This window comes from Mesoplodon mirus, assembly GCF_964341445.2.
Source record: "Mesoplodon mirus genome assembly, chromosome: 8".
In the NCBI taxonomy this organism is placed as follows: Eukaryota; Metazoa; Chordata; class Mammalia; order Artiodactyla; family Ziphiidae; genus Mesoplodon; species Mesoplodon mirus.
The window spans coordinates 86,106,390-86,134,065 of record NC_138984.1 but is presented as its reverse complement, the minus strand read 5'-3'; the positions used below and the strand labels follow the sequence as shown (position 1 = coordinate 86,134,065).

At 42.4% G+C, this 27,676-nt stretch overlaps 1 protein-coding gene across 2 annotated transcripts in view; it reads right to left on the bottom strand.

Annotated features, from left to right (window-relative positions):
* The window catches only part of CYBRD1 (cytochrome b reductase 1), a 37,045-nt gene extending 11,504 nt beyond the window's left edge, over nucleotides 1-25,541 (bottom strand). The window contains exons 1-2 of one of the 2 annotated variants that reach the window (XM_082629990.1): nucleotides 25,250-25,541; nucleotides 9,179-9,387 (exon numbers count right to left, since the gene is read on the bottom strand). In XM_082629990.1, coding sequence (XP_082486116.1) covers nucleotides 9,179-9,387; nucleotides 25,250-25,442 — 402 coding nt within the window. In that variant the 5' untranslated portion in view covers nucleotides 25,443-25,541. The remainder of the gene's footprint in view (nucleotides 1-9,178; nucleotides 9,388-25,249) is intronic. The other variant, XM_082629991.1, reaches the window with a different exon arrangement.
* Between the last annotated feature and the right edge of the window lie 2,135 nt (nucleotides 25,542-27,676).

Sequence of the window (27,676 nt, the reverse complement as noted above, 5' to 3'; positions counted from 1 at the left end):
CAGAGATAAGAATCTGAATATTTCAGAGGGCAAAAGAGAATCTTGAAACAATTAAAAATGTTTTCAATTCACCCAAGTTTAATATTAGAAGATCTAATGATGTGATTGATTACATTAACAAATTAAAGAGGAAAAACCATATTCATCTCAACATACACAAAAAATACTCAATAAAATTCTACATCCATTCATGATTTTGAAAGAAAAGCAAAATGGTTTCACAAACTGGAATTAGAGGAAATGTGAAGCATCTGCACTGAATAGTGAAATATTAGAAGTATTCTCTTTAAAATAAGAACAACTCAAAGATTTTTATCTCTACCTCTATTCTATACCTTGTAAATACTTCTATATACTTCAATACTTCTATACTCTTCAATTGCACTGGCTAGGATGCAGAGGAAAAGACATAACTATAAAACTGGCAGTGCAGATAAGTGGCAAAGATAGGGACGATTCAATAAATGGTGCCAGGGAAAGAGTTTATCAATATGGAAAAAAATGAAGTTAGATAACAATATCACATCATGAACTAAGTTACTTCTAAATGAATTACGCACTTAAATATCAAAGATAAAACTTTAATATTCTTAGAAAACATAAGAGAAATTAAAATTTCCAATAATATTACTGTAATGTAACCTCTTGGCTATTTGTAGGCTTTTCTCTTAGATCAATTGTTCTCAAATATCAGTGTGCCTCTGAATCACCTGGAGGGCCTATGAAAGCACATACAGCTGGGCTCGCCCCCGTCCCCCACCAGTCCAGACTTTCTGATCCGGGAGGTCTGGAGTAGAACCTGAGAATCTCGTTTGTTTTGACCTCAGGGTAGGGAAGGATTTCGTACACAAGGCATCAAAACAAAATATAATAACCTTAAAGGAAAAGATGATTAATTCATCTCATTAAAATTGAGAATTCCTATTTGTCAAAAAGTACTAACAGGGCTTCCCTGGTGGCGCAGTGGTTGGGAGTCCGCCTGCCGATGCAGGGGACATGGGTTCGTGCCCTGGTCCGGGAAGATCCCACATGCCGTGGAGTGGCTGGGCCTGTGAGCCATGGCCGCTGAGCCTGCACTCCACAATGGGAGAGGCCACAGCGGTGAGAAGCCCACGTACCGCAAAAAAAAAAAAAAAAAAAAAAAGTACTAACAAAAGAGAAAATACAAGTTTCAAAAGCTTGAAGATATATGCAATACATATAAATGAAAAGGAATTTGACACAGAATACCTATAAATCTTTAAGAAAAAGGAAAACAAACTCATGTTTGAAATGGACAAAAGACGTGAACAGGTATTTTTTTAGAGGTGAACCATAAGTAATCAGTGAATTAAACAATAAAACCACAAGAAGACACCCTTTTGTACCCACTAGTTTGGCAATATTTTAAAAGTTTGAAGAGGATGCATGTTGGCAAGGATGTGCCATATGGGAACTCTTATTTGCTGCTGGCAGGAACATACTTGGGTCATCCACTTTGGCAAACAAGTTGATGTTACTCTTTTAGACTGAGTATATAACTGCGCTCCTAAGTATACTGCCAGAGAAACCTTTGCATATGAGGACCAAGAGATGTATATATGAATGTTCAGTGCAGCATTGTTTGTAACAGAAAACAATTGAAAATTGCCCAAATGTCTAATAGCAGGAGAACAGATAAGTAAATGTATGGCTTATTTATACAGTGGAATACAAAAGTAAAAATGAAGGGCTTCCCTGGTGGCACAGTGGTTAAGAATCCGCCTGCCAATGCAGGAGACACGGGTTCGAGCCCTGGTCCAGGAAGATCCCACATGCCACAGAGCAAATAAGCCCGTGTGCCACCACTACTGATCCCAGGTGCTGTAACTACTGAAGCCTGCATGCCTAGAGCCCGTGCTCCACAACAAGAGAAGCCACCGCAATGAGAAGCCTGTGCACCGCGACAAAGAGTAGCCCCCGCTCGCCGAGCACAGCAACGAAGAACCAAAGCAGCCAAAAATAAATTAATTTTAAAAAAAATTCTTTGAGGAAAAAAAAAGTAAAAATGAATAAACTACACCTAGAGGAATCAATACAGTTGAATCAGTAGAAAGAAAAAAAAGTTGTAATTGAATACATTTGATACTGCTTTTTAAAAAGTAAAAAATAAAAACTAAACATATTGTTTGGGAATTTACAGTATGTGGTAAACTTATAAAGAAAAACAGGAATGAGAAAAAAACTTCTGGAGAATGGTTACCTCCAGGGGTTGGGATAGGTAGAAAGATGTGGGATCAAGTTGGGGGTGAGGAGGTGTTCTGTGTTTTCTAAATTAAGTTGGATGGTGGAATCATGAGAGTTAACTTTATTATGATTCACAACTTCTACATACACACAATGGTTTGTTATTTTTTTTAAAATCCCCAGGAGGCTAGATATCACAAGTAGAAAAAATACCTACAACTTAAAATGCTTTGCAACTCGTAGACAAACATGAGGAAGGGTGAAGACTTTTCAGCTTGTATTGGTTGTATTGCTTTGTTGTTAGCCCCCTTTCTTTCCTCCTTTTTTAAAAAAAATATTATTTATCTATTTATTTTGGCTGCATTGGGCCTTTGTTGCTGTGCACGGGCTTTCTCTAGTTGTGGTGAGCAGGGGCTACTCTTCGCTGTGGTGAGTGAGCTTCTCATTGCGGTGGCTTCTCTTGTTGCAGAGCACGGGCTCTAGGCATGTGGGCCTCAGTAATTGTGGCACGTGGGCTCAGTAGGGTAGGCTCTAGAGCGCAGTTTCAGTAGTTGTGGCGCACGGGCTTAGCTGCTCCCCGGCATGTGCGATCTTTCTGGACCAGGGATGGAACCCGTGTCCCCTGCATTGGCAGGCAGATTCTTAACCACTGCGCCACCAGGGAAGTCCCTGATTTCACTCTTGAACAGTAGACATAGTTACGTTCTTTGTAACAGCTGTATAATATTCAACATGGATTTACCACAAATTATTTAGCCATTCCGTTGTTGATGGACATTTAGGTTGCTTCCCGTTTCCTGCAAACATTGCCGCACTAAAAATCCTTCTTAGAGTTCCTTTTGTGACAGTATTTTATTTCCACTCTCCCCAAATGTGGGATCACTAGGTTAAAGAGTAACTATATATATATATATACTTTAAATTTTTACAGTAGTATGGTTGATTTACAATGTTGTGTAAGAGTACGTATATATATATATATATATATATATTTTTTTTTTTTTTTTTTTTTCGGTACGCGGGCCTCCCACTGTTGTGGCCTCTCCCGTTGTGGAGCACAGGCTCCGGATGCGCAGGCTCAGTGGCCACGGCTCACGGGCCCAGCCACTCCGCGGCATGTGGGATCCTCCCGGACCGGGGCACGAACCCGTGTCCCCTGCATTGGCAGGCGGACTCTCAACCACTGTGCCACCAGGGAAGCCCAAGTAAGTATATTTTTTAAAAAAATAATAGATATTAACAAACTACGTCCCTAATTCGGTGGCAATTCACTTTCCCACCAGCAGGGCAAAAGTGCATCCTTACCTCACATCTATGACAGCAATGGATATCACTATTGTTGTTCTGTCAGTCTCATGGGAGAAAATGTTACTTTATTGTTGTTTTAACTTACAGTTCCCTAACTTTTTAGTGAGGTTGGACATTTTATCATATGCTCGTTGGTGATTTAATTCTTCTTTGAACTGCCTGTTCAACTCTTTTGTTCATTGTTCTATTAGGTTGACTTTTATTATTAATTTTTAGGAGTTGTTTTGTATATTAAACACATTAACCCTTAACACATGACATGATTATTCCCCATATCTCCTTGTGCAGTTCCTGCTGACTTGAATATCTTTTGTCACATATACAGTCAGCCCTCCATAGCCACGGGCTCAGCATACATAAATTCCACCAACCACAGATCAAAAATATTCAAAAAAAACAAATTCCAGAAAGTTCCAAAAAGCAAAATTTGAATTGGCCGTGGACCAGCAACTATTTATATAGGATTTACATTGTATTTACAGAGCATTTACATTGTATTAGGTATTGTAAGTAATCTAGAGATGATTTAAAGTATACGGGAGGATGTGTGCAGGTTACATGCAAATACTACACCATTTTATACAAGAAACTTGAGCATCCTCAGATTGTGGTGTCCAAGGGTGTCCTGGAAACAATCCCCCAAAGATGAGAGATGACTATAATTTTTAAAAAATTTTATGTAGTCATAAATGTCTTTCTTTTCCTTTATGGTTTCTAGACTTCTTGTCAACCTTATGGCCTCCCCTACCTCAACATTATACAGATTATATGCTTCTTAATTTTCTTTTGCTCTTTTCACTGATTTTGGATTTTTTATACTCATACCTTTAATCTACTGTATCTGGAATTTTTTTTCTTTTATGTGATGTACAGAGTCTTTTTGTTTGTTTGGTTTCTTCCAAATGGATAGCCAATTATGAAGGTAACATTGATTAAATAAGCATTCTTTCCCTGGTAAATTGAAATACCATAGTGTCATAGAAAAAGTTCTTGTACACACTTGGGCTGTTTCTGTCCTCTCTGTTCTTGCCATGGATATATTTTGTTTATTCCTGTGTGAATACCTTGTTTTGAATAAAGCAGGTCTCCCTTCACTTCTTCAAAATTTTCTTGGTTATCCTTGGATACTTGTTCTTCTGCATAAAGTTTAAAACTCCCATTGGGTTTAAAATTAGAATTATATTAACTATAAATATTAGTTGAAGAGGGAAGGATGTTTCTATATTAATTTTTCTCTTTCAGTAACATGGTATCCTTCTATTCATACCATGTTTTCTGTTTTTCAATAAGATTTTATAGGGGCCTCCCTGGTGGCGCAGTGGTTGAGAGTCCGCCTGCCGATGCAGGGGATACGGGTTCGTGCCCCGGTCTGGGAGGATCCCATATGCCGCGGAGCGGCTGGGCCCGTGGGCCATGGCCGCTGGGCCTGCGCGTCCGGAGCCTGTGCTCCGCAACGGGAGAGGCCACAGCAGTGAGAGGCCCGCATACCGCAAAAAGAAAAAAAAAAAAAAAAATAAGATTTTATAGTATTCTACTATAAGATTTACAGGATTCTACTTCTTATTCTAAATGGTTACCTCTAGTATGGGCAAAAGTTATTGGATTCTGCATGGCTATCTTATATCCAGATACCTTTCCAAATTCTCTCATTATTTTAGCCATCTCTTGTGTTTCTAGACATGTATTATATGATCTGCAAACAGGAAAAAAGTCACAAATTTTCTATTATTTATACAGATTTTTTTCATTATCTTATGCATTAGCTAAAACCTCTAAAACAAAGTTGAATGACAAAGGTACCAAGCATCAATGACTTATTTATTTAATGGAAATGTCTTCAGTATTTCACAGTTTAAGCTGATGTTTGCTGTTTGATATTGATAAAGGTGTTTAACATGAGAGCTGCCACCTTAGATGTGAAGTATGTAGTGCACAATGGGGCAACATCTAAGAGGAGTTTGTTTTCTCCCAGTGTGCTGGATCAGTTTAAAGTATCTGTTCCTTGTAGGTCAAAGGTATAAAACAATCTGGACCTGATGTCTTTTTTAGTGATAGGTTTCAAATGATCTTACCAGTTGCTTATAACGTTATTGGTCTGTTTAGGTTTTCTAGTTCCTCTTGGGTCAAATTTGGTAGTTTATATTTGGCAAGAAAACAATCCTTTTTTCTTTAAGATTTTTAAGAATATTACCATATATTAATAATTTAATAAATTTAATAAACTGTCCTAATTTTAAAATATTTATATATATGACTGTATTTCTTTCTTATTCTTAATGTTGTATATTGTGCTTTTTCTCAATCAGATTTGCAGTGGTTTATCTATTTTATTCCCCTTGTTTTAAAGAACCAGCTTTTCATTTTATTTGTAATTTCTTCTATTTTTAATTTATGGTTGTGATAGGCTAAATCATGCCGCCTCCCAAAGATGTCCACAACTTAATCCCTGCAAGCTATGAATATGTTATGTTACATGGCAAAAGATGCTTTGCTGATGTAATTAAGTTTATGGATTTTCTGATTGGGAGAAAACCCTGGATTATCTGGGCAGCCCAATCTAATTACATGAACCCTTTCAAAAACAGAGAACTTTGGCTGGAGGAAGAAGAGATGAAGAGGAGAAAGAAGGAGAAGTCAGAGAGATTCCAAGCCAGTGAGACAGAGGGGACCATGTGCAAGGAACAGAGAGAGGAGCTAAGGACAACCCTCAGCCGACAGCCAGTGAGAGTATGGGGACCTCAGTCTTACAACCGCAAGGAACTAGATTTTGCCAACAACCTAAATTAGCTTGGGAGCTGATTCTACCCCAGAGTCTTTCCATAAGAGCCCAGGCCAGCTAACACCTTGATTTTGACCTTGTGAGACCCTGAGCAGAGAAACCAGCCAAGCCAATCTGGACTTCTGATGTAGAGAAACTGTGAGGTAATATATTTGGGTTGTTTTAAGCCACTACGTTTGTGGTAAATTGTTATGGCAACAATAGAAAACTAATACAACTGTTCATGGATTTTGTTGTTGTTGTTGTTTACTTTTCCTTGTATATTTTGCTGTTCTCTTTTAGCTTCTTTTTTTTCTCCTGGTTTTATTGAGATATAGTTGACCTTCAGTTTCTTAAGTGAATACTCCATTTACGTACTTTAAGTTTTTCTTTCAATAAATAAAGGCATTTAAGCCTGTATTCCTCTGAGAACCATTTTATCTAAGACCCATATATTTTTCAATAAATATTTTTTTTTGCTAATCCCTAGATACTTCTTAATCTTATATATTAAGATATAGAGCACAGTATAAATTGGTTTTTAGAAATTCCAGATCAAAAGGTATATCTAATATAGGAAACTTTTTTTTAGCTCTAAAAGCTTTTATTGTTATACAGAAATCCATGTGTATTTAGGAGATACAAAAAGTGAAAAGAAAAATAATCAGCTGGAATCCAGGCACCTAGAGATCATTTCTGTTAACATTCTGATGCATATCTTTCCAGATGTTCAGAGAATGCCTTGGCATATAACTAACGCACTAAAGGCATTTTATCTAATCCATTTTAACTACTGTACTCAAAACCATAGAACCCTCTCACAGGCAAGCTACATAAAGTTTTGGGTAGTCTCCATTCTGCTCCTCAGAAATATGGCCGTCCACTGAGGATGATCAAACACGGGCTGAGTGATGGTGGGGATGTTGTAGAAACAGCAGGACCATGTGGGGAGAGCTCAGGATTGGAAAGACCAGCGCCTGAGTCCCAGCTCTGCCACCTGCTGTGTAACCTGTGCGTCCTCAGCATCTGTAAAGACTATCTCACTTGAAGGACTATGTGAGATAAGCAGAATGCCTCACACTGCGCTCTGGCTCTAGTATCCTGCATTCTGGTGTGGCACAAAGGAGGTGAGGCAAAGTGAGGGGAACAAACCGCTGAAAGCAGAACAGAAAGCTAGGAAAGTCCCAAAGAGATGCTAGTAGACCAAGGGGGTCCCCAAAGCAACTGGCAGCACCTCAATGGCCCCTGCTCTTGCCATCCTACTCTCTGAAGGGAGAGGGTCCACCAGCTGGCAGCAGAGTAGGTTGCTGTCTCCCAGATGAGAACAATGAGGGAAAATCAACTTTGAGGGCAGGAGATCTGGGCTAGGCTCAGTCACCCAATTTGAGATATTTTCCTTGTTCCTTCTTGACCAGTAAGATCATGTTTGATACAGGGTTCTCCCTATGCTCCCCTTCTGCCTGGCACCTTCCAATCCGCCAATCCCTACCTCCAGGCATGCTAATGCAAACTTAAATTATTAATAGTGTCCATATAGATATCAACTTTTACTTACTTAAAATTCAAAAAGGCTTAAGGCTTTAAAAACCTTACTTTAAGAGGCAGAAAAATGACAAATACATGTCTGCTAAGAGATCCTTTTTTAAAGAGGTCATACATTCATATATTCTAAAATATGCCTTGAGGTTTTATGAACTCACTCCAGTTTCTTCTCCTATATCCACAGAAAAGTAAGTTCACAATGATGTCCCAATCAGGAGTTGGATATATGTACTAAGGAAGGGAAGGGAATTGACATAGTTTGTCAAAAAAATTGACAAAGATTTTTCAACAAAATGGTTAACACCAAAAACACTAAAAATTAACCTTTACTTTTGTGATCTAGAACAGCCAAATTCCTATCTCACTCCATTAACTTACATTTAAATATAGTGCTCTTAAGAGTATGTTTCTTGGGGACTTCCCTGGTGGTCCAGTGGTTAAGACTCGTGCTCCCAATGCAGGGGGCCTGGGTTCAATCCCTGGTCAGGGAACTAGATCCCCCATGCCGCAACTAAGAGACCGCATGCGGCAACAAAGACCTGGTACAGCCAAATAAATAAATACTTAAAAAAAAGAGTATGTGCTTTTAGTAAATGAAGACATTTAATAAATGAAATGAAAATAAAATAATCACTGAGCCTTCAAAATCTAACAAAGACGTAAAAATTCACCTCTTTACTCATAAAGTTAAACCTACAAAATAGAAGTGACAGAGAATGTTAGAAAGAAATCTATAGCTCTTGCCTATGCTAGTTTATCCAGCACATGGAATTTTAAAGTCCAAACAATGGCAGCCTAGATATTATGAGATGGCAATTTCTCTACATACATATGTCCATATTTAAACCCTTACATTCAAGCTCAAAACTGAATTCTGCAGTTCTGGTGCCCCCTCAGGGGGAAATACTTATAATGGAAACAAATGGAACAGTGACTAGTGGGAATGAGATGATTTCCAAGAAACTATGAATGAATGGAAAACATCGAAAGTATCTGAGTTGTTTTACTTTTTATATCTTGTTTAGAAATACACTGAGAGGGCTTCCCTGGTGGCGCAGTGGTTGAGAGTCTGCCTGCCAATGCAGGGGACACGGGTTCGAGCCCTGGTCTGGGAAGATCCCACATGCCGGCGAGCAACTAGGCCCGTGAGCCACAACTACTGAGCCTGCGTGTCTGGAGCCTGTGCTCCACAACAAGAGAGGCCGCGATAGTGAGAGGCCCGCGCACCGCGATGAAGAGTGGCCCCTGCTTGCCGCAACTAGAGAAAGCCCTCACACAGAAACAAAGACCCAACACAGCCAAAAGTAAATAAATAAATTAATAAATATTTTAAAAAATTAAAAAGAAATACACTGAGATACTGACCTGTAAGATGTAGAGAATGACAGCTGTCAGTCCAACCCAGCTGTGCAGACTATACATATTGGGGATGTTCCTGGCATTGTGGAAATCAACAACAGCCACCAGAGAAATAATTGCAAGAATGGCAGCAACAGCGTTTAACCCTGCATGGATGGATTTCATCAGGAGCTTGCTGCATTTCCAGGTCCATGGCAGTCTGTATACAATGATGGCTAAAAAGAGACAAAAGTGGACAGAATGTAGTGGTGCTGTTTTTTTAATCAACACAAGATGAACAGTTCGACACAGTGAACACTCCCTTTTGTGAAACCCTTGTCTCATGGCTTCTGCTTCCCGCCTCTTCCCTGCCTCTCAGTGGTTCCTTCTTGGACTCTTTGCTGGCATCTTCTTTACTCCCAACTTATGAACGAACCTTGCTGCCTCTCAGGCCCAGTCCTAGGATTTTTTTCCTCTCTCTGCTCTTTCTCTGCGTGATCTCATTCAATCTTTCATTAAAATGCTACCTGCATGGTAGGGACTCCAAAATTCTCATCTCCAGCCCAGAACTTTCTTCTGAGCTCCACACCCACATAATCCAATGGCTTCTTGACATCTCCACATAGATGCTTCTCAAATATTTTAAAATCAACATGTCCAAAATGAAATTCTTAATCTTATGATCTGGTTTCTTCATATAAGTGTCTTAATTTGACAAGAAAAAGACAGACTAAACAATAGAAAAATATGCGCAAAGATTTAAATAGACAAAGTATATCCAAGAGTACATCTAAGTATTTCACAAAAGAGTATATCCAAGTGACTAATAAACATAATAAAGATATCAACTTCATTGGTCAACAGAGAAATGAGACTACCTCTGCCACATATCTGAATGGCTAAATATGGAAAATGCTGAGTATTGGAGAGGTTGTAAAACAATCAGAACGCTCATGTTCTGCTGATAAGAGCTTAAATGAGAACAAACACTTTGGAAAACTAGCAGCATCTACTTAAGCAAAACACATGCATACTTTATGATCTAGTAATTCTACTCCTGGGAATATGCCCCAAAGAAGTATGTACATAAGTTCACCAAAAGACAAGTACTAGAATATTATTACAGCACTATTCATTGTAGCCCAAACCTGGGAACTTCCCAAGGTCCATCATTAAGAGATTGAATAAATAAACTGTGATATATTCACACCATGGAATAATATACAGCAAAGAGGATGAATGAGCTAAATCTAGAACTTCACCCAATGATATGGACCAACCTATAATGTCAATGCCAAGAAACCAGACGTAAACAAGTATATACTGTATGATTCAATTGATATGAAAGAAAAGTCAAGATATTGGTTGCCCTTGTGAGGAAGGGGTATAGCAACTGGAAAGGAATGCACGAGGGATTTCTGGGCTCCTGCTAATAATCTGATTTTCAAATTAGGTGTTGGTTAGATAGGTAATCACTGAGGGAAGATTCATTAACCTATATATTTATATGTATACTTTTCTGCATGTAGATTAAACTTTAACAAAAAGATACTTAAAAAGCTTTTTTTTTTTTTAGTGTCCTGGCTTAAGCAATAGGTTATATACCCACCTTACCCAGCATGCAATTAATTTTTGTTCTGAAGACAATATCCTGCCCCAACCCACCCTCATTCCACTCCTTCAGCCCATGTCAGGGAAAATTTAGATATCTGGAAATATATGGCGGATTGAAAATGTTTAAAGAATACTTCCTTGGAAAATGGATTCTATTATATCAGCAGTGAATCATGTATATTTCTTAATTCCAGAAAAGAAGCAGACACTGCTGCTGCCTTTTCCCTTCAAAGACATTTATAATTTGAATATATGAAACTTAATTGGATCATAAAAATGTAAAAGATTATCTTGTCTATTTTCAGGCAGAAACACAAAAATCCTACAAAGATAGATGTGAATTCAGCCTCTTTAGAGCTTTCAGCACAAGATGTCAATCTTCCTATTATTTGGTTCCATTCCAACACTTGACAGGCCTCACCATTAGGACAGTATTCCTTTTATGTAATACAAATTCTGAAGGACTACCACTTACTAATTTTAGTGCATATATGGCTATCTTATAAATGTTGATTGATTATATTTCTTTAAGGATATGTAAACTTTGTAGACAATCATGTCTATATTCAACAAATTTTTTCAAACCATTTAATACAACACCTTAAAAGGTACACTTTGTTTTTTTGGCCGTGCTGCACATCTTGCAGGATCCTAGTTCCTCGACCAGGGATTGAACCCTGGGCCTTGCCAGTGAAAGTGCCTGAGTCCCAACCACTGCCATGGCCTGGGTTCAATCATTGGTCCGGGAACAGAGATCCTGTAAGCCCTGCCGCATGGCCAAAATAATTAATTAATTAATTAATTAATTAAAAATAAAAGCTAGTTCAAGGCCCCTTCTCATCCCTACTTCATCCTCTTTGAAGGCAAAAATGTGTCTTGCTGTTTCTCCTTGTATCCCCAGAGCCTAGGACAGCCCTGGGCTCAAAATATGTATGTAGCTCCATTAGTATTTTTTTTTAATTTATTTTGAGATACTGTGGATTTACATACAGTTGTAACAAATAATACAGAGAGATCCCATATACTCTTCACACAGTTTCCCCCAGTGGTAACATCTTACATAACTACAGTATAGTATTACATCCAGGAAACTGACGTCAATATAATCCGCTAACCTTTTTCGAATTTCAGCAGTTTTATTTGTGTGTGTATGACCCTTAAGTTTTTTTTGGTTTTTTGTTTGTTTGTTTGTTTTGCGGTACGCGGGCCTCTCACTGCTGCGGCCTCTCCCGTTGCAGAGCACAGGCTCCAGACGCACAGGCCCAGCGGCCATGGTTCACAGGCCCAGCCACACCACAGCACGTGGGACCCTCCTGGACTGGGGCACAAACCCGCGTCCCCCGCATCGGCAGGCGGACTCTCAACCACTGCGCCACCAGGGAAGCCCTAGTATTTTTTAAATAAATAAATGTAAAGCACTTTCTGCAGACTGATCAAAGTCCAGAAATTAAATTGATATCAACTCTAACACTGTGGTTTCCCCTCCTCATGCTTTTTCTCCTCTGATGACTCAGCGGCACACTCTATATGATCTAATGGGTTTTTTGGTTTTGGTTTGTTTTTTGCATTTTAAATTATTTTTATACTTAAAATTATATCATGAACATTTCACATATCATTAAATTATCCTTGAAAACATGAATTTAAGGACTGTATAATATTCTCATACATATTGGATTTTCTAGATAATAATCAATTGTATGTTGACTTACAATTGACATATAGATTATTTCTAATATTTACTAACTTCAACAAAAAGTTGAAGTAAAATAAATTTCACTGTCGTAATTATATGATTCTTTAGTTTTTAAGGAAAGCAAATGCCTCTTTACCCAAAGACTTACTAACCTTTTATCTACACAATCAAGTTTTTTGCAATCAATCTGTGATCAGGCAGCAGTAAAATAAAAATCTACAAAATATTAAAACCTAATAACGTGGGGCTTCCCTGGTGGTGCGGTGGTTAAGAATCTGCCTACCAATGCCAGGGACACGGGTTTGAGCCCTGGTCCAGGAAGATCCCACATGCTGCAGAGCAACTAAGCCCGTGCGCCACAACTACTGAGCCTGAGCTCTAGAGCCCGCGAGCCACAACTACTGAGCCTGCGAGCCACAACTACTGAAGCCAGCGCGCCTAAAGCCCGTGCTCCGCAACAAGAGAAGCCACCGCAATGAGAAGCCCATGCTCTGCAACGAAGAGAAAAGCCCATGCACAGCAACGAAGACCCAACACAGACAAAAATAAATAAATAGAATAAAGAAATTTATTTAAAAAAACCCAAAAACCTAGTAACACATTTCCCTTTTTCCTGGTTTAGCCTCATTTATTACACACACACACATACATACACACACACACACCTGAGCTCTTGCAAGGTAGTAGGCACCATGCTAAGTGCTTTACATGTTTACATTATAATCCTCAACTCAACTGTGTGAGGAAGGTATGGTTATTATTACCATTACACAGAGCAGGAAGCAGAGGTACAGAGATGTGAAGTAGTTTGCTCAATATCATTTAGTGTTTCTAAATTAATATCACTGTTGTTATCATCATCGTGGTCACCACCATTATATCCTCCAGGCACCACCCCAGGGGAAGGAAGCTTAGATGAGGGAACTTGAACATCCACATGCAAAAAGGAAATACTCAGGATGTTTGCTCAAATAGCAAATTATAAGCAATAAATCACAACAGCTTTTCCTCCCCAATCTGGGTCATATTATATCAAAAACTTCCAAAATCAAAACTAACCTCGGGGGCTTCCCTTGTGGCGCAGTGGTTGGGAGTCTGCCTGCTGATGCAGGGGACACGGGTTCGAGCTCCGGTCCGGGAAGATCCCACATGCCGCGGAGCAGCTGGGCCTTTGAGCCATGGCTGCTGAGCCTGCGCGTCTGGAGCCTGTGCTCCGCAACGGGAGAGGCCACAGCAGTGAGAGGCCCGTGTACCACAAAAAAAAAAAAAAAAAAAAAAAAAAAACTAACCTCGGATGTCAGAAATCAAGAATAGTTATCATGACTGAGGAGAGTTACAGGGGTTACCAAGGGGATTCTGGGATGCCTGGAATGTTGTTTCATGACGGGTACATGAGTGTATTCATGTGATGAAAACATGTCACTTATGATTTAGGTACTTTTCTGCATGTATGTGTTTCTTCAATTAAAAGTACCTTAAAAAGGTTGCCCAAAATTCATAGACAACTATGCTCCTAATGAAGAATTTTCACTCTTCTCAATACTATGGGCACCACAGAGAAATGCGTCAAATTTTCCAAAAAAACTGAAGTCTACCCTCTTTGAGTGTCAAAACTTGACTTTTAAACTTTCCACATTTACTCAAATGTTCTTCAAATTGGTTGCACACTAGCTTTCCTTCTCTAGCAGTAGCATGAGTGGAACACAATTTAATCTTTTATTGATGGTTTGGGGGTTATCAACAAAACACACTGTCCTATTACTATAAGAGAAAGCCCCTAGGAACTTCTGAAGCAGGAGAGGTACTTGCTTCTGACCCAAACGGGCCCAGACAATTACGTTTCTCTTAGTCCCTGGGTCTAGTGTAGAATTTTTCTATCTCCTCTTTTAGTTTCTTGCTCAGGTAAGGGTGCCTGCCTCCAACCTCTCCCCTCCATCAGCCTGCATTATCTATTATTCCTACCAGTTTTAAGTTCTATTTAAGTTTATAAACTTTTATGATGGCAAAAATCTTAACATCTGTTAAATCTGGGTGATGAGTACATGGGGATCTGTTATAGTATTTTCTGTATGTTTGAAAGAGTTCATAATAGTTTTAAAGTTAGAACAATATTTCTGTAAGCTTGCAAACCCAATAGCCAATTAGTCTCAACTGCTAAGTAGGCAGCCTGTGGAAATCTCAGCAGCTCTCATAGGAGTGAGGCGTGGAGTTTTCAGCACCTATCCTGGCAACAGAGAAGTTTCAAAATGCTCTCTGGATAGATGGAGGATAACTGCAAAATGCTGCACTTGCATAAGGTGTTTACATGCTTTTTAAAATGCGTAAGTAACCAAAATACGGTGGACTTCAGGAGAAAGGGCAACCTTAGCAAATCAACCACATTTCTTAAACAAGTAGCTCTTCTCAACAGTAGTATAAACTGCCTGGAGAGTGGAATTTAAATATTTCTTGCTTCTTTGGCTTGGCACTTACATAGACACCATTCCTGAGGTTCAGTGAGAAGGAAGAAAAAGGTCTCATAAGCCCATGAGGAGGGAAAATGCTATCAAACAGCTACTTGTGACTGAAACAAGGGTTTTTCTGTAAGAGGCCCTAGTTGGCAAAACCATTTTTGCCCAGAAAATGAGGGGAAACATGAACACATATAATGTGAAAAATACATTTTAAATCTTTCTAAAAGAAAAATTATTGGTGGTGGAACATGCTATTGTGATAAACTTGGAAGGAAGGAAGGAAGGAAGGGAGGAAGGGAGGGAGGGAGGAAGGGAGGAAGGGAGGGAGGGAGGGAGAGAGGGAGGAAGGGAGGAAGGGAGGAAGGGAGGGAGGAAGGGAGGGAGGGAGGGAGGGAGGGAGGAAGGGAGGGAGGAAGGGAGGGAGGGAAGGAGGGAGGGAGGGAGGGAAGGAGGGAGGGAGGGAAGGAGGAAAGGGAAAAGAAATCAATACCTGTGTACAATTATTCTTTCAACAATGAAGGGAAAAATGAAGTAACTTGAATTGAATTTAATTATTAGAAAATTTCTCAGTTCCTAGGAGCATAATCAACTCAGGAATATGTGAAATATATATTCTCCAAGATGTAATCTCTGGTTTGACACCAGCTTTCCATCCATATACCATTACAAAACTATCCACATATACAAATTTGTCTCATAGCAGGCAATGCAAATTTAGAATTTGTCAAAGTGAATGTGGGGAGAAGGGCACTTGGAGGGAGAGAAATGTCCCCAAACATAGAAAACAATTTGACTCCAGTTCTTCTGTGCTTAAATCTTGTGATTTACGAAGGTAGGAGTACGTCAGTCTTGCTCACTGTCAGATCCCAGCATTTAGCACAGAGACTAGCACATAGTAGGAATTCAGTAAGTATGTGCTGAATATACAAATCTTGATAAAGTATAGTAATTTATTATTTCCCAGAAAATGAGCAGATCCTCTTTTAAAACGCATCAATCAGGCTTCCCTGGTGGCACAGTGGTTGAGAGTCCGCCTGCCGATGCAGGGGACACGGGTTCGTGCCCCGGTCCAGGAAGATCCCACATGGCGCGGAGCGGCTGGGCCCGTGAGCTATGGCCGCTGAGCCTGCGCGTCCGGAGCCTGTGCTCCGCAATGGAAGAGGCCACAACAGTGACAGGCCCGTGCACCGAAAACAAACAAACAAACAAACAAAACGCACAAATGAAAACCTCAACTGCTGACCCAAGTGTTAGTTCATATAAAACCAAATGGTTGGGCTTCCCTAGTGGGGCAGTGGTTAAGATTCCTCCTGCCAATGCAGGGGACACGGGTTCGAGCCCTGGTCTGGGAAGATCCCACATGCCGTGGAGCAACTAAGCCCGCGCGCCACAATTACTGAGCCTGCGCTCTAGAGCCCCTGAGCCACAACTACTAAAGCCCGCGCACCTACAGCCCGTGTTCTGCAACGAGAAGCCACCGCGATGAGAAGCCCATGCACCGCAGCTGAAGAGTAGCCCCTGTTCACGGCAACTAGTGAAAGCCTGCGGGCGGCAAGGAAGAACCAATGCAGCCAAAAATAAATAAATAAATAAAATAATTTTTTTAAAAAAATCAATGAAATTGAATACGGAAAAACAATAGAGGAAAAATCAATGAAAGAAAAAAAAACTTAAAAAAAAAAAAGAATCTGCCTGCCAATTCAGGGGACACGGGTTCGACCCCTGGTCTGGGAAGATCCCACATGCCACAGAGCAACTAAGCACGTGCGCCACAACTACTGAGCCTGCGCTCTAGAGCCCGCGTGCCACAACTACTGAGCCTGCGTGCCACAACTACTGAGCCCGCATGCCACAACTACTGAGCCCATGCACCACAACAACTGAAGCCCATGCACCTAGAACCCATGCTACTCAACAAAAGAAGCCACCACGATAGAAGCCTGCACACTGCAACGAAGAGCAGCCCCCATTCGCAGCAACTAGAGAAAGCCTGCGCGCAGCAACGAAGACCCCACGCAGCCAAAAATAAATAAATAAAAATAAATTTATATTTAAAAAAATGGTCCTTTCAAATAAGTAAAAAGTATTCTGCACTTGGCCCCACCTAATAGCTTTAGGTAAGCTTTAAGTGAACCCCAAAATAAAATAAGAGTAAGTTATTGAGACTGAAGTACACTGAAATTTTAAGACACTTATAAATTCTACTTAAATATGGTGTGCCCATTACACTTTTCTTAACACTTTGAATAACATATTACTTTGACCTCCTTGGTAGAATGTTCTGAGCACGATTGTCAAGATTTACAACTTATTTCCCTGTGCACCTAAGAATTCACCTGACTCAGTCCAAAGGACCTCAAGTTTAAATGTAAAAGCAGAGAATCCTCTTTAAATACACTTCTTGAAAAGATTCCTGCAGTGCCTACCAAAGAGAATCTGAGCTCTGAAACATGCCTGTGCTCTCAGACTGTCTCACAGCATGAATACCATGAAACTGAAAACCTTTGGAGAATCCAAATGAAAGAAGCAATCTGGATGATTTAGAAGATTTGTTTTAGCAACTTGGCACTAGAAGCATCTCTTTGAAGTGACTAAAACCCTAACAAAGGCACCTACTTGGTACGAAATAGTGTATGAGAAGAGAAAAATTCAATTAATTGGCTAGACGTTTACAAATACCCAGAAACACCAGCTATATTTTCTTATGCCTCATATCAATGTTATGACATTAGAACTAATATTGGCTCTGATATCATTGGTGGTCTAACCCTGGTTAGGCATTTGATCTCTAAAATTAGGAGGTGAACTACAAGTCCTAGACAGCTTTAAATATTTAGGGCTCAGGTTTTCTAAAAGAAAACCATAACTCGCCTCTAACAAACTCAAATGAGAACAACTTGTAGATAGAGCTGCATCTTACTCATTTGTTTTACACTGTCTGGCATACAGTAAGTGCTTAATAAATGCATGCTAATTAAATAAATAGGATAATATATGAAGAAATCAAATGAATAATGAATGAACAGACTTAGAAAAGTACAGCTGGGACTTCCCTGGTGGAGCAGTGGTTAAGAATCTGCCTGCCAATGCAGGGGACATGGGTTCAAGCCCTGGTCCGGGAAGATCCCACATGCTGCAGAGCAATGAAGCCTGTGAGCCACAACTACTGAGCCCACGTGCCACGACTACTGAGCCGCGTGCCACAACTACTGAAGCCCACGCGCCTAGAGCCCATGCTCCACAACAAGAGAAGCACCGCAATGAAGAGTAGCCACTGCTTGCCGCAACTAGAGAAAGCCCGCGCCCAGCAACGAAGACCCAACACAGCCAAAAGTAAATAAATAATTAATTAATTAAAAGAAAGAAAAGTACAGCTGAAGTCTGCAGTCATTTCAAAGCCTGTTTTGATCTTTTAAGAAAGTTTCTATAGGAAGAAAAACAGGTAAAACAAAGATTTCTGGTTTATCTTTCTTTTTTTTTTTTTTTTTTTTTTTTTTTTTTTTTTGCTGTACGCGGGCCTCTCACCGCTGTGGCCTCTCCCGCCGCGGAGCACAGGCTCCGGACGCACAGGCCCAGCGGCCATGGCTCACGGGCCCAGCCGCTCCGCGGCATATGGGATCCTCCCAGACCGGGGCACGAACCCGTATCCCCTGCATCGGCAGGCGGACTCTCAACCACTGCGCCACCAGGGAGGCCCCTGGTTTATCTTTCTTAAAAGGGAAGATTGTTACTCTTCAAGGGAAAAGTTTAAAACCCCACCAAGTCAAGATAGAAAACTCTAGAAGTCACTGGAAGATATATACTGGATTTGGTCCACAGATGTGTTTTGTTTGATCAGCACGATTTGGGGGTTATATTTTGGTTTTGTGGCTTGTTTACTTTTAGACTGAACCAGTTTTTTAAAATCTAGATTCTCCTGGATAATGAGAAACTCTGGTCACTGTGGGCATCCCTACATAGCCACAATCTGCTGGAGCTAAGAGGTTCCTATTTTGCCAGGAGTAGGCAATCTCCGATTCCCTACCTATACCCTGCTGAACGAGGATCTGACCTTTGGTCAAATGCGCTAGTAAACAGAGAGGTTTCTCACCAATGTTATTAGGCAACACTGCTTATAATAAAATTGGCCTCTGGTTGGTAAACTGTGTCCAGACTGGGAAGAACAACAACAAGTCTGTAAAAACCTGATGAAAATACCATACTTTGGGCTTCCCAGAGTGCAGTGGTAACTGTTATATCCTGTATTGGTTTCCTAGGGCTACCATAACAAAGTACCCAAAACTGAGTGACTTAAAACAACAGAAATGTATTCTCTCACAATTCTGGAGGCCAGAAGTCTAAAATCAAGGTACTGGCAAGACTGGTTCCTTCAGGAGGCTCTGAGCGAGAATCCATTCCATACCTCTCTCCTCGCTTCTGGTAGCTGCCAGCAATACTTGGTATTCCTTGACTTGTAGACAGATCACTCCAATCTCTGCCTCCATCTTCACATGGCCTCCCCTCTGTGTGTCTGTGCCTCAAATCTCCTTCTCTTTCCTCTTATAAGGACATCAGTTATTGGACTTAGGGTCCATCCTGAATCCAGGCTGATCTCATCTTGAGATCCTTAATTACATCTGCAAAGACGCTAAGGCCCTATTCACAGGTCATTGAGATTAGGACTTGAACATATCTTTTGGGAGCCACTGTTCAACTCACTATATATCTTTTTCAGGGATAAGAAAACCAGGTCCATAGAGTATTTGCAAGAGATACACAACAAGCTTGTGCACCACAACTACTGAGCCTGTGCTCTAGAGCCCGTGAGCCACAACTACTGAGCCCACATGCCTCAACTACTGAAGCCCGCACACCTAGAGCCTGTGCTCTGCAACAAGAGAAGCCACCGCAATGAAAATCCCGTGCACCGCAATGAGGAGTGGCCCCTGCTCACCACAACTAGAGAAAGCCTGCGCGCAGCAACGAAGGCCCAACGCAGCCAAAAATTAATTAATTAATTAATCTTTTTAAAAAGATGACAGAAATTATAACATACTGAAAATAATCCAATGGGGGAGAAACTTGATGCACAAGGTAAAGGGGAGAATTGATGGAGTGAGGAGGCACAGGTGGTAGTTAGGCAGTAACATTCTAATGAGCTTGAGGCCTTTAGAGTAGAGATGCGCTTCCAATATAACATGATGCCCATTCTCCCCTGAGGCTGACTAAAGCAGTGCTTCCAAACCGGCTGTAAACAGCAGAATCACTGAGGGGAAGGGAGGGCACTTTTTCTTTGGATGCTACTATTATCACCACAAATGAGTGGCTGTAAAATTGCATTTTGTTACCAACAATTGACAATGGTACTGAAATAATCATTCATTCATTCAACAACTATTTATTGGCCTACTTTGTGCCAGTTCCAGGTGTTATTCTAGATGCTGGGGATACAACAGTGAGCAAAATAATCATGTCTAAAACATTTTTTTTTTTTTTTTTTTTTTTGTGGTATGCGGGCCTCCCACTGTCGTGGCCTCTCCCGTTGCGGAGCACAGGCTCCGGACGCGCAGGCTCAGCGGCCATGGCTCACGGGCCCAGCCGCTCCGCGGCACGTGGGATCTTCCCGAACCGGGGCACGAACCCGTATCCCCCACATCGGCAGGCGGACTCTCAACCACTGCGCCACCAGGGAAGCCCTAAAACATTTTTATTAGATGTATTACAAAGAGATCTGCATGTACTTATTTATAACAAAAAAATGTGCTTGGGGTTGTCTTGAATTGTGTCTTTATGCTTTGCAAAAACCCTTGTTTCTTTATGAATGATAGGTTTAATTATCTATGTCGTCCCAAAGGCTGGTTTTGGAGTAGGTATTTGGGGCACTTTCTCCATTCTATTCTTTGCCAGGTTTTATGCCAAGAGCCTTTCCAAATATATTTAAGTGGTCTTGGAATTTGGTCACTTTTAGATACATTAATAGGATATCCCATTTGCCTTTTAAGAACTACCCTTAATTTCTTTTTGTTATTCTTTTAAATGTGACTTCAATGAAGTTATATTCTCTCACAAAACCAACTTGAGATCATTATACTATTGAATTTCTCTTCCTTTAGTTTATACAGTCAAAAGAGTTCTACATGTGGAAAAGTAAGGAGTATAGAATTGCTGAGACTTCTTTTCACTAAATTTATATACTTGAATTTTCTACCTTTTACTAAAGAACACATTCCACCTTGCTGAACCTTTTAAAAGATCAACAGCCACTTTGAGAGCATTTATTTGTTTCAGTCTTTTCTGTGGCCTTTTCAAGTTTTGTTTCTCTGATTTCCTGGCAGTATACTTATTTCATGGGAAACAGTCCTTTCAGAGAGCACCAAGCTCTTCTAAAGTTCTCTTTGAAACTTCCTCATTCATGTTTGCTGGATTTCCTACTAGTTTAAAATTTTATTTCAGTTTTAACTATCCTGTAGTCTCTTATACTTTATTTTATTTATTTATTTTTTTGCAGTACGCGGGCCTCTCACTGTTGTGGCCTCTCCCGTTGCGGAGCACAGGCTCCGGACACGTAGACTCAGCGGCCATGGCTCACGGGCCCAGCCGCTCTGCGGCATGTGGGATCTTCCCGGACCGGGGCATGAACCCATGTCCCCTGCATCGGCAGGCGGACTCTCAACCACTGCACCACCAGGGAAGCCCTCTTATACTTTATTTTAGAACACATATATTTTCCAAAAGACACACAGATATTTATTTTGTAACTTCTATGTTACCCTTGCTTTCTTCAGAGCTTACTTCTTAAAGGTGTTTCAAAGGACACATACTTATTCTCACATAGTCTTAAATATCGTTTACTGTTTGCATTTGTAAAGCATTTTATGCTTAGAGTAATAACTGTACTTTGGCCTTCCCTTCTCATTGCTGAACATTTGTGTATCACAGAACTCAATTACATCACATTCACTATTAGAGATCTGAAATAACATAGCTTAAAAATTTGCTCCCTGAATCAATTATACACAGTAAAAAAGCTTTTATAACATGGGTAGTCTGTAACATGTGTGTTTCCCCCGGCCTATAAAGTCAACTATTTACTCCTAGTCCTTCTACTGGAGGCTTCCTACTGCTGGATGTGAGGACATGCAGGTGGGCCAAGACTTGCAAGAACTCATGAGTGCTATGCATGTGCCTATATGTATGAGAAAGCTTACGTTCATGTCAATTAAATGTGTCACCTACATAGAGAACAGACTTGTGGTTGCCAAGGGGGAGGGGAGGTGGGGGAGGGACAGATTGGGAGTTTGGGGTTAGCAGACGCTAACTATTACATATAGAATGGATAAACAACAAGGTCCTATTGTATATAGCACAGGGAACTATATTCAATATCCTGTGATAAACCATAATGGAAAAGAATATGAAGAAGAATGTATACATGTATTCCTGAATCACTTTGCTGTACAGCAGAAATTAACACAACATTGTAAATCAACTATACTTCAATAAAATAAATTTTAAAAATAAGTGTGTCATCTGATTAAAGTGCTTTTCATACCTGGAATCCAAATAGTAAACAGGATGGGTAATGTTGACAGGACAAACATTCCAAAACTAATACAAAACTAATAATTTAAGCTTAAATAAAAGCAGCAGATGAAAATTTCCAAAATATCCATGCACACATTTTTGCCCCAAAGTGAATATAAACAGATTAAGAAAAGTCCAAAGTTTAGACAAATTATAAATTATTTTAGGAAAACTGTAATGGACTCTAACATGAACGAAGAGTTTCAAAGTGTATTTTACATGAAGCTTTTTGCTTCTCAAAAAGAATATCTTACAGAAAATAAGCGTATTGCCATAAAAGCAGAGAAATGAACCTTGAAAATAAAGCCCCTGAAAACACACTACTTCTGTGTAGTAGTGCTACACAGAAGTAGCACCTGCTCTGTGCCTCAGTTTACTCTTATATATCTGTGAAATAGTGCACTTAGTGGGCACACAGAAGGCACTCAATAAATGTTAGACCATCTCCTCTTTAGAAGTCAAGAAACGGGCTTCCCTGGTGGCGCAGTGGTTGAGAGTCCGCCTGCCGATGCAGGGGACGCGGGTTCGTGCCCCGGTCTGGGAAGATCCCACGTGCCACGGAGCGGCTGGGCCCGTGAGCCGTGGCCGCTGAGCCTGCGCGCGTCCGGAGCCTGTGCTCCGCAACCGGAGAGGCCACAACAGTGGGAGGCCCGCGTACCGCAAAAAAAAAAAAAAAAAAAAAAAAAGAAGTCAAGAAACAAGCATTATCACCTGTGTTTCCCTTACCCTCCATGGTGAGGAGATGATATTCTAGCCCCTCCGGAAAGTTTCTTAGTATTAGAAGCTGCTCTGAGGAGTTGGTTTGAAGAGATAAAGAGACTGTTCCTACTGCTGTGAGCAAACGAAAGGTGTTGACAGCTCTGGCCAAATTTAAGGGCTCCACCACAAAGGAAAGAGTGCTTCTGCCAACAGCGAATTTGGAACTTGAGTATGTTTTTCTCATTTTAGTTTAGTGGCAAAATATGCAACGAATAACTTAGCCAGCCAGTGGTACTCACACCCGGGTGCCATCTCATACCAGGGTAGCCTCAGAACCGCAGCTGGGCCTTGGCAACAGCTTCCAGTACCTCCCAGAGTGGGAGGATGCCAGCCACGCCAGCCACACTGGCCAAGGCTGCTGCCCACGTTTTAAATGGAAACAAAAATCTTTTCTTTAGGAAGGAGGTCGGCGCTTTTTTGTTCTCTTCTTTGTTTGTGGAAAGTTAAATACTAGTGGAGAAAAGGCAGCTTGCTCAGAGGCAAGGCTAGAGGTTTCGGCTGGTGGGCACCTGTTTACCAAGTCCTTTCCACTCCTCTCCATTACTTTCTACGACCTAACTCCAGTCCACTACTTTCTGCCTTGTTCTAAATACTTTCTCTGCCAAGGCCTTGACTTCACTTTTTGGAAAGTGGTTACAAATAAATGGCGCTTGCACCACTAGCTAGAGGTTCCTCCAGCTCAACAGCAGCTGAAGGAAAGGAAGCCGTCAGGACATTGTGAGCAGCACTAGACAAAGAAAACAAAACCGGACACGGACGGAGAGAGGAGGTAAGGGGGGAAATGGGTGAAGGTGGTCAAAAGGTACAACCTTCCAGTTATAAGTCCTGGGGATGTAATGTACAGAATGATGGCGGCAGTTAATAATACTATACTGTAGATTTGAACATTGCTAAAGAGACTAGATCTTAAAAGTTCTCATCCCAAAGCGGGAAAAACTTGTAACTACGTGAGGTGATGGATGTTAATTAGACATTTCCACGTATAATCATGTTATACACCTGAAACTAATATGTCAATTATATCTCAAAAACAAGAACAAAAACTGCCATCAGCTGAGCGCTCCCTCCGTGCCAGCCTCATCCCAGAGGCTGCAGGCCGAGGCAGCAAACCCCAAAGATGTTCCAAGCAGAAGCGTCTCTCCCAGCCCAGCAGCCGCGGGGCCCCCTCGGGCATCTCTGGCCCCGCATTCCGGGCTAGCGCCCAACAGGAAGCCCCGCAGGGGAACTTTCTCTGGGCAGCAGCCACAAAAACAAGTCGGGCTCAAGACTGTCCAATAACCAGGCAGGGCAGCGAAACACCCTTCAGAGTCTTAGCAGCTTCTCTGCTCGACTGCGTTTAACGCTCTATGAGTGAAACCAGAGCTGATGCTTCCTTCACTCACCCCGGCTAACCGCTGACGGGCCCCTTCGCTCAGGGCTGAGGATGAGACAAGAAGAGGCAAATTCTCGCCCCTCCATTCCCACCGCCAACCCCCCGCCCACGTTGCCTTCCTCTCCTAACCCGCAGCCTTGAAGCAAGTTCAACGAAAGGCGTCGCCTAAAGAGATCTCCGCGCCTGTGATGGCGCAGGCTCGGTCCACAGGGGGCGATTTTCGGGGGCTCGTGGGCTGCCGGGCCGCACCACGCTCCCGCATCTCTCCTCCGCTCCCGCGTTTGGTGTCGTCTGGTGTCGCGTCGCAACCACTCGCAGCAAAGAGTTAATTACCAAGCCGGGCCAGAGCGCCCGGCCAGCCCCCCGCGCCGCGTCAGTGCCCAGCCGACCCCGCCACGCGTCTCACCGCGAACCCCGGCCCCGCGCGCTCCGCCCCAGCGCTCGCCCAAGTCTGCCCGGCCCGCGGCCCCCGGGCCTCGGAGCCCGCCCACCTCCCTCCAGCGCCGCGCCCCGCCGACTCCGCTCCCGGGCCGCCGCGCGCTGCTCCCTCACCCCCTCCCTCACCCAACCCCACTCGGTTGGAACTCGGTCGGGAACTCCCGGCCCCTGCCTCCCCGCCTCCTCCCAGGAGATGCCAGTACCGATGCCCTGGATGAAGACGAAGCCGGTGACCACGAGCACAGGGTGCCAGTTAAACTCGAGCGCGGTCCCGTCCCAGCCGAGCCCCTCCCGGTAGTGGAGGACCCAAATGAGGGTGAAGATCACAGACAGGAAGCCGACGAGCAGCGCCGACACCAGCAGTCCCAGGAAGCCCCTGTAGCCCTCCATGGCCATCAGCGCCCCATACTCCGCGCGGTGGTAGCCACAGGAACTCCGCGAAGTGGCGGCGGCGGCCTCTGGGTACTGGCACAGCAGCGGGACACGGCGTCGACTTCTAGGAGCTGTCTCCGCCCGGGGGAGGGGCTTTCTCGCGTGCCTGTCTGGGAGGCGGGGCCTCCAGGGGGCGGGCAGCTGGTCGGTGCTCAGAGACGAGCCCCACCCTCGGGCTCTGGTGGCCGCCCAGAGATCTCGCTGCGGGGTGGCCGCCCCCGGCCCGGCGTCCATGCTTGCGGAGAGCTCGAGTAACCGATCCGGTTACTTGTTGAGAGCGAGAGTCCTGAGGGTTCCATACCCTCCACTTTCTTTTAACTCTTCCCGTGTCTCTTTCCTTATATGAGGGGAGGCAGTGGTGCGCACTCTCGGTTAACAGAAGAGAGGGATCTGTTGGGTGGCTTTGTGTGTGTGATTTTGACTAACGAAGCCTCATGAGCCTCAGTTCTAGAGGACTGGCTGTCTTTGATGCCAAGGAGGCAACTGTGGGACTGTGTGGACCTGGCCTTACCTAGCAAGGAAACTACTGGCAGTGTGTGCTTAAGAGAGAAAAGGCAGATACCTCCTGGACCCTGGACTTGTGCATATGTGATAAAAATGGATCTTAAAAGTGCGACCTGCTCAAACCTATTTGCACTAAAGCCCCACCTTGGTGGAGCGAAGCTCACTCACACCCTGCCTTCTTTCCAACATTAAGTTTACCCTTCTCCATTGGACAAGAAAAGTGTCAGTGTTATCAACTGCTGTTAAAGAAAATGGGGCTCTGGCTGTTAGGGCTCCTAGAATGCACTTGGGAACGTTCACTTCTAGCTCTCTCCTGTAGCTCCCCTCCAAGGACTGGTTTACCAAATTGTCATCTTGCCATTTTGAAAGGCCTTAGAATATGCAGGAGGTGTATGGGAGTGATTTTCAATGGAAAAGACAGGTTTTAGGCAAGGAAGTAGGAGTGTCAAGCACTGGTAGTGGGGCAAGATTGAGGTCTAAGAGTAAGGGGATGCAGACTTCACTGATGTCACTATTTTTCCCTTGTTGGTAAAAAGAAAGGGAGAAAAAGAAAGAGAGTAAACAAGTGGAAAAGAAGGACCTCTACCCACAGTATAAGGCTTTCTACAGTCTGGCCCTGATGTCCATGGCTTCTCTCCCATCTCCTCACCACTCCCTATCCATGTCCCTGCCTCTAAAATTGTCCAACCCCATCTCCACCAAGAAACCTTCCCTGAGTCTGCCTAGACCCCTATTTTACACTTCTACCCACCTCCCCATCCAGTGCCTCTCTGCATCATTTATCAAAATGTGATATAACCATCTGTTCCTGTGACTGTCTCCACTCCCCAGACAGCCTCCTTGAGAGTAGTAACTGTCTAATTTATCATTTTATTCTTCCTTGAAATATAGTACCTATTCGGTAAATGTTGGGAGAAGAATGGGACTGAGTGTGTCCGTCAGGGTGCTGGCAGGAAACAGATGGCTCATTCCAGTTGGGCAATTTTATAACGAACAGGGCTACTTACAAAGTTGCGGGCAGGGTGTGGGAAACCACAAGGGTTTTGCAGCACCCAGGCCTGAATGGGAGAGGATTACTGAAATCCAGAGAGAGAAAGAGAGAGAGAGAGAGAGAGAGAGAGAGAGAACAGTGTAAACAGGGCAGGCTGACTGAGGCTATGGCCTTGAGTTGAGGGATGCAGTCAGCCAGCAGGGACCCCACAGGGAGGAAGAATGGGAGGCAGCATGAATATTCCAGCCTTACTCTCTTCCCCTCCAATCTCCTGCCTGGTCCCAAATGGCTGAAGCTAATCTGAAACCCAGAGGGAAGATGATGTAGCCCATATAGGTCAGCCTCCAGGACACAGCAGAGTGGAGAAGGGTGAGAATAGATCCATAGGAATAAACAGGAATAAACTATCACTGAATCTTCCAGTTTTATTTTTTCACACCTTTTGGGTTCCTGAGTGCTACAAAGATTCCCTGTTTACTTTTATGCTGTTTCTCTTCCTCTTCGACCTTTAACTAGTAATCCTTTAACAACAATATCATTGTGTCCCTATTCTTCTCCCTAAAAGTATCTAGTTCTTGTCCCCAGGTAACTTCCTCACCCCCTTAGCCCAACACCTTCACTCCACTCTCGAGTTGATTTTACTCTGCAGCAGCAGCAAAGAAGAATCTGTGGGATTCCAGACTCCATTTAACAAAACACCTCA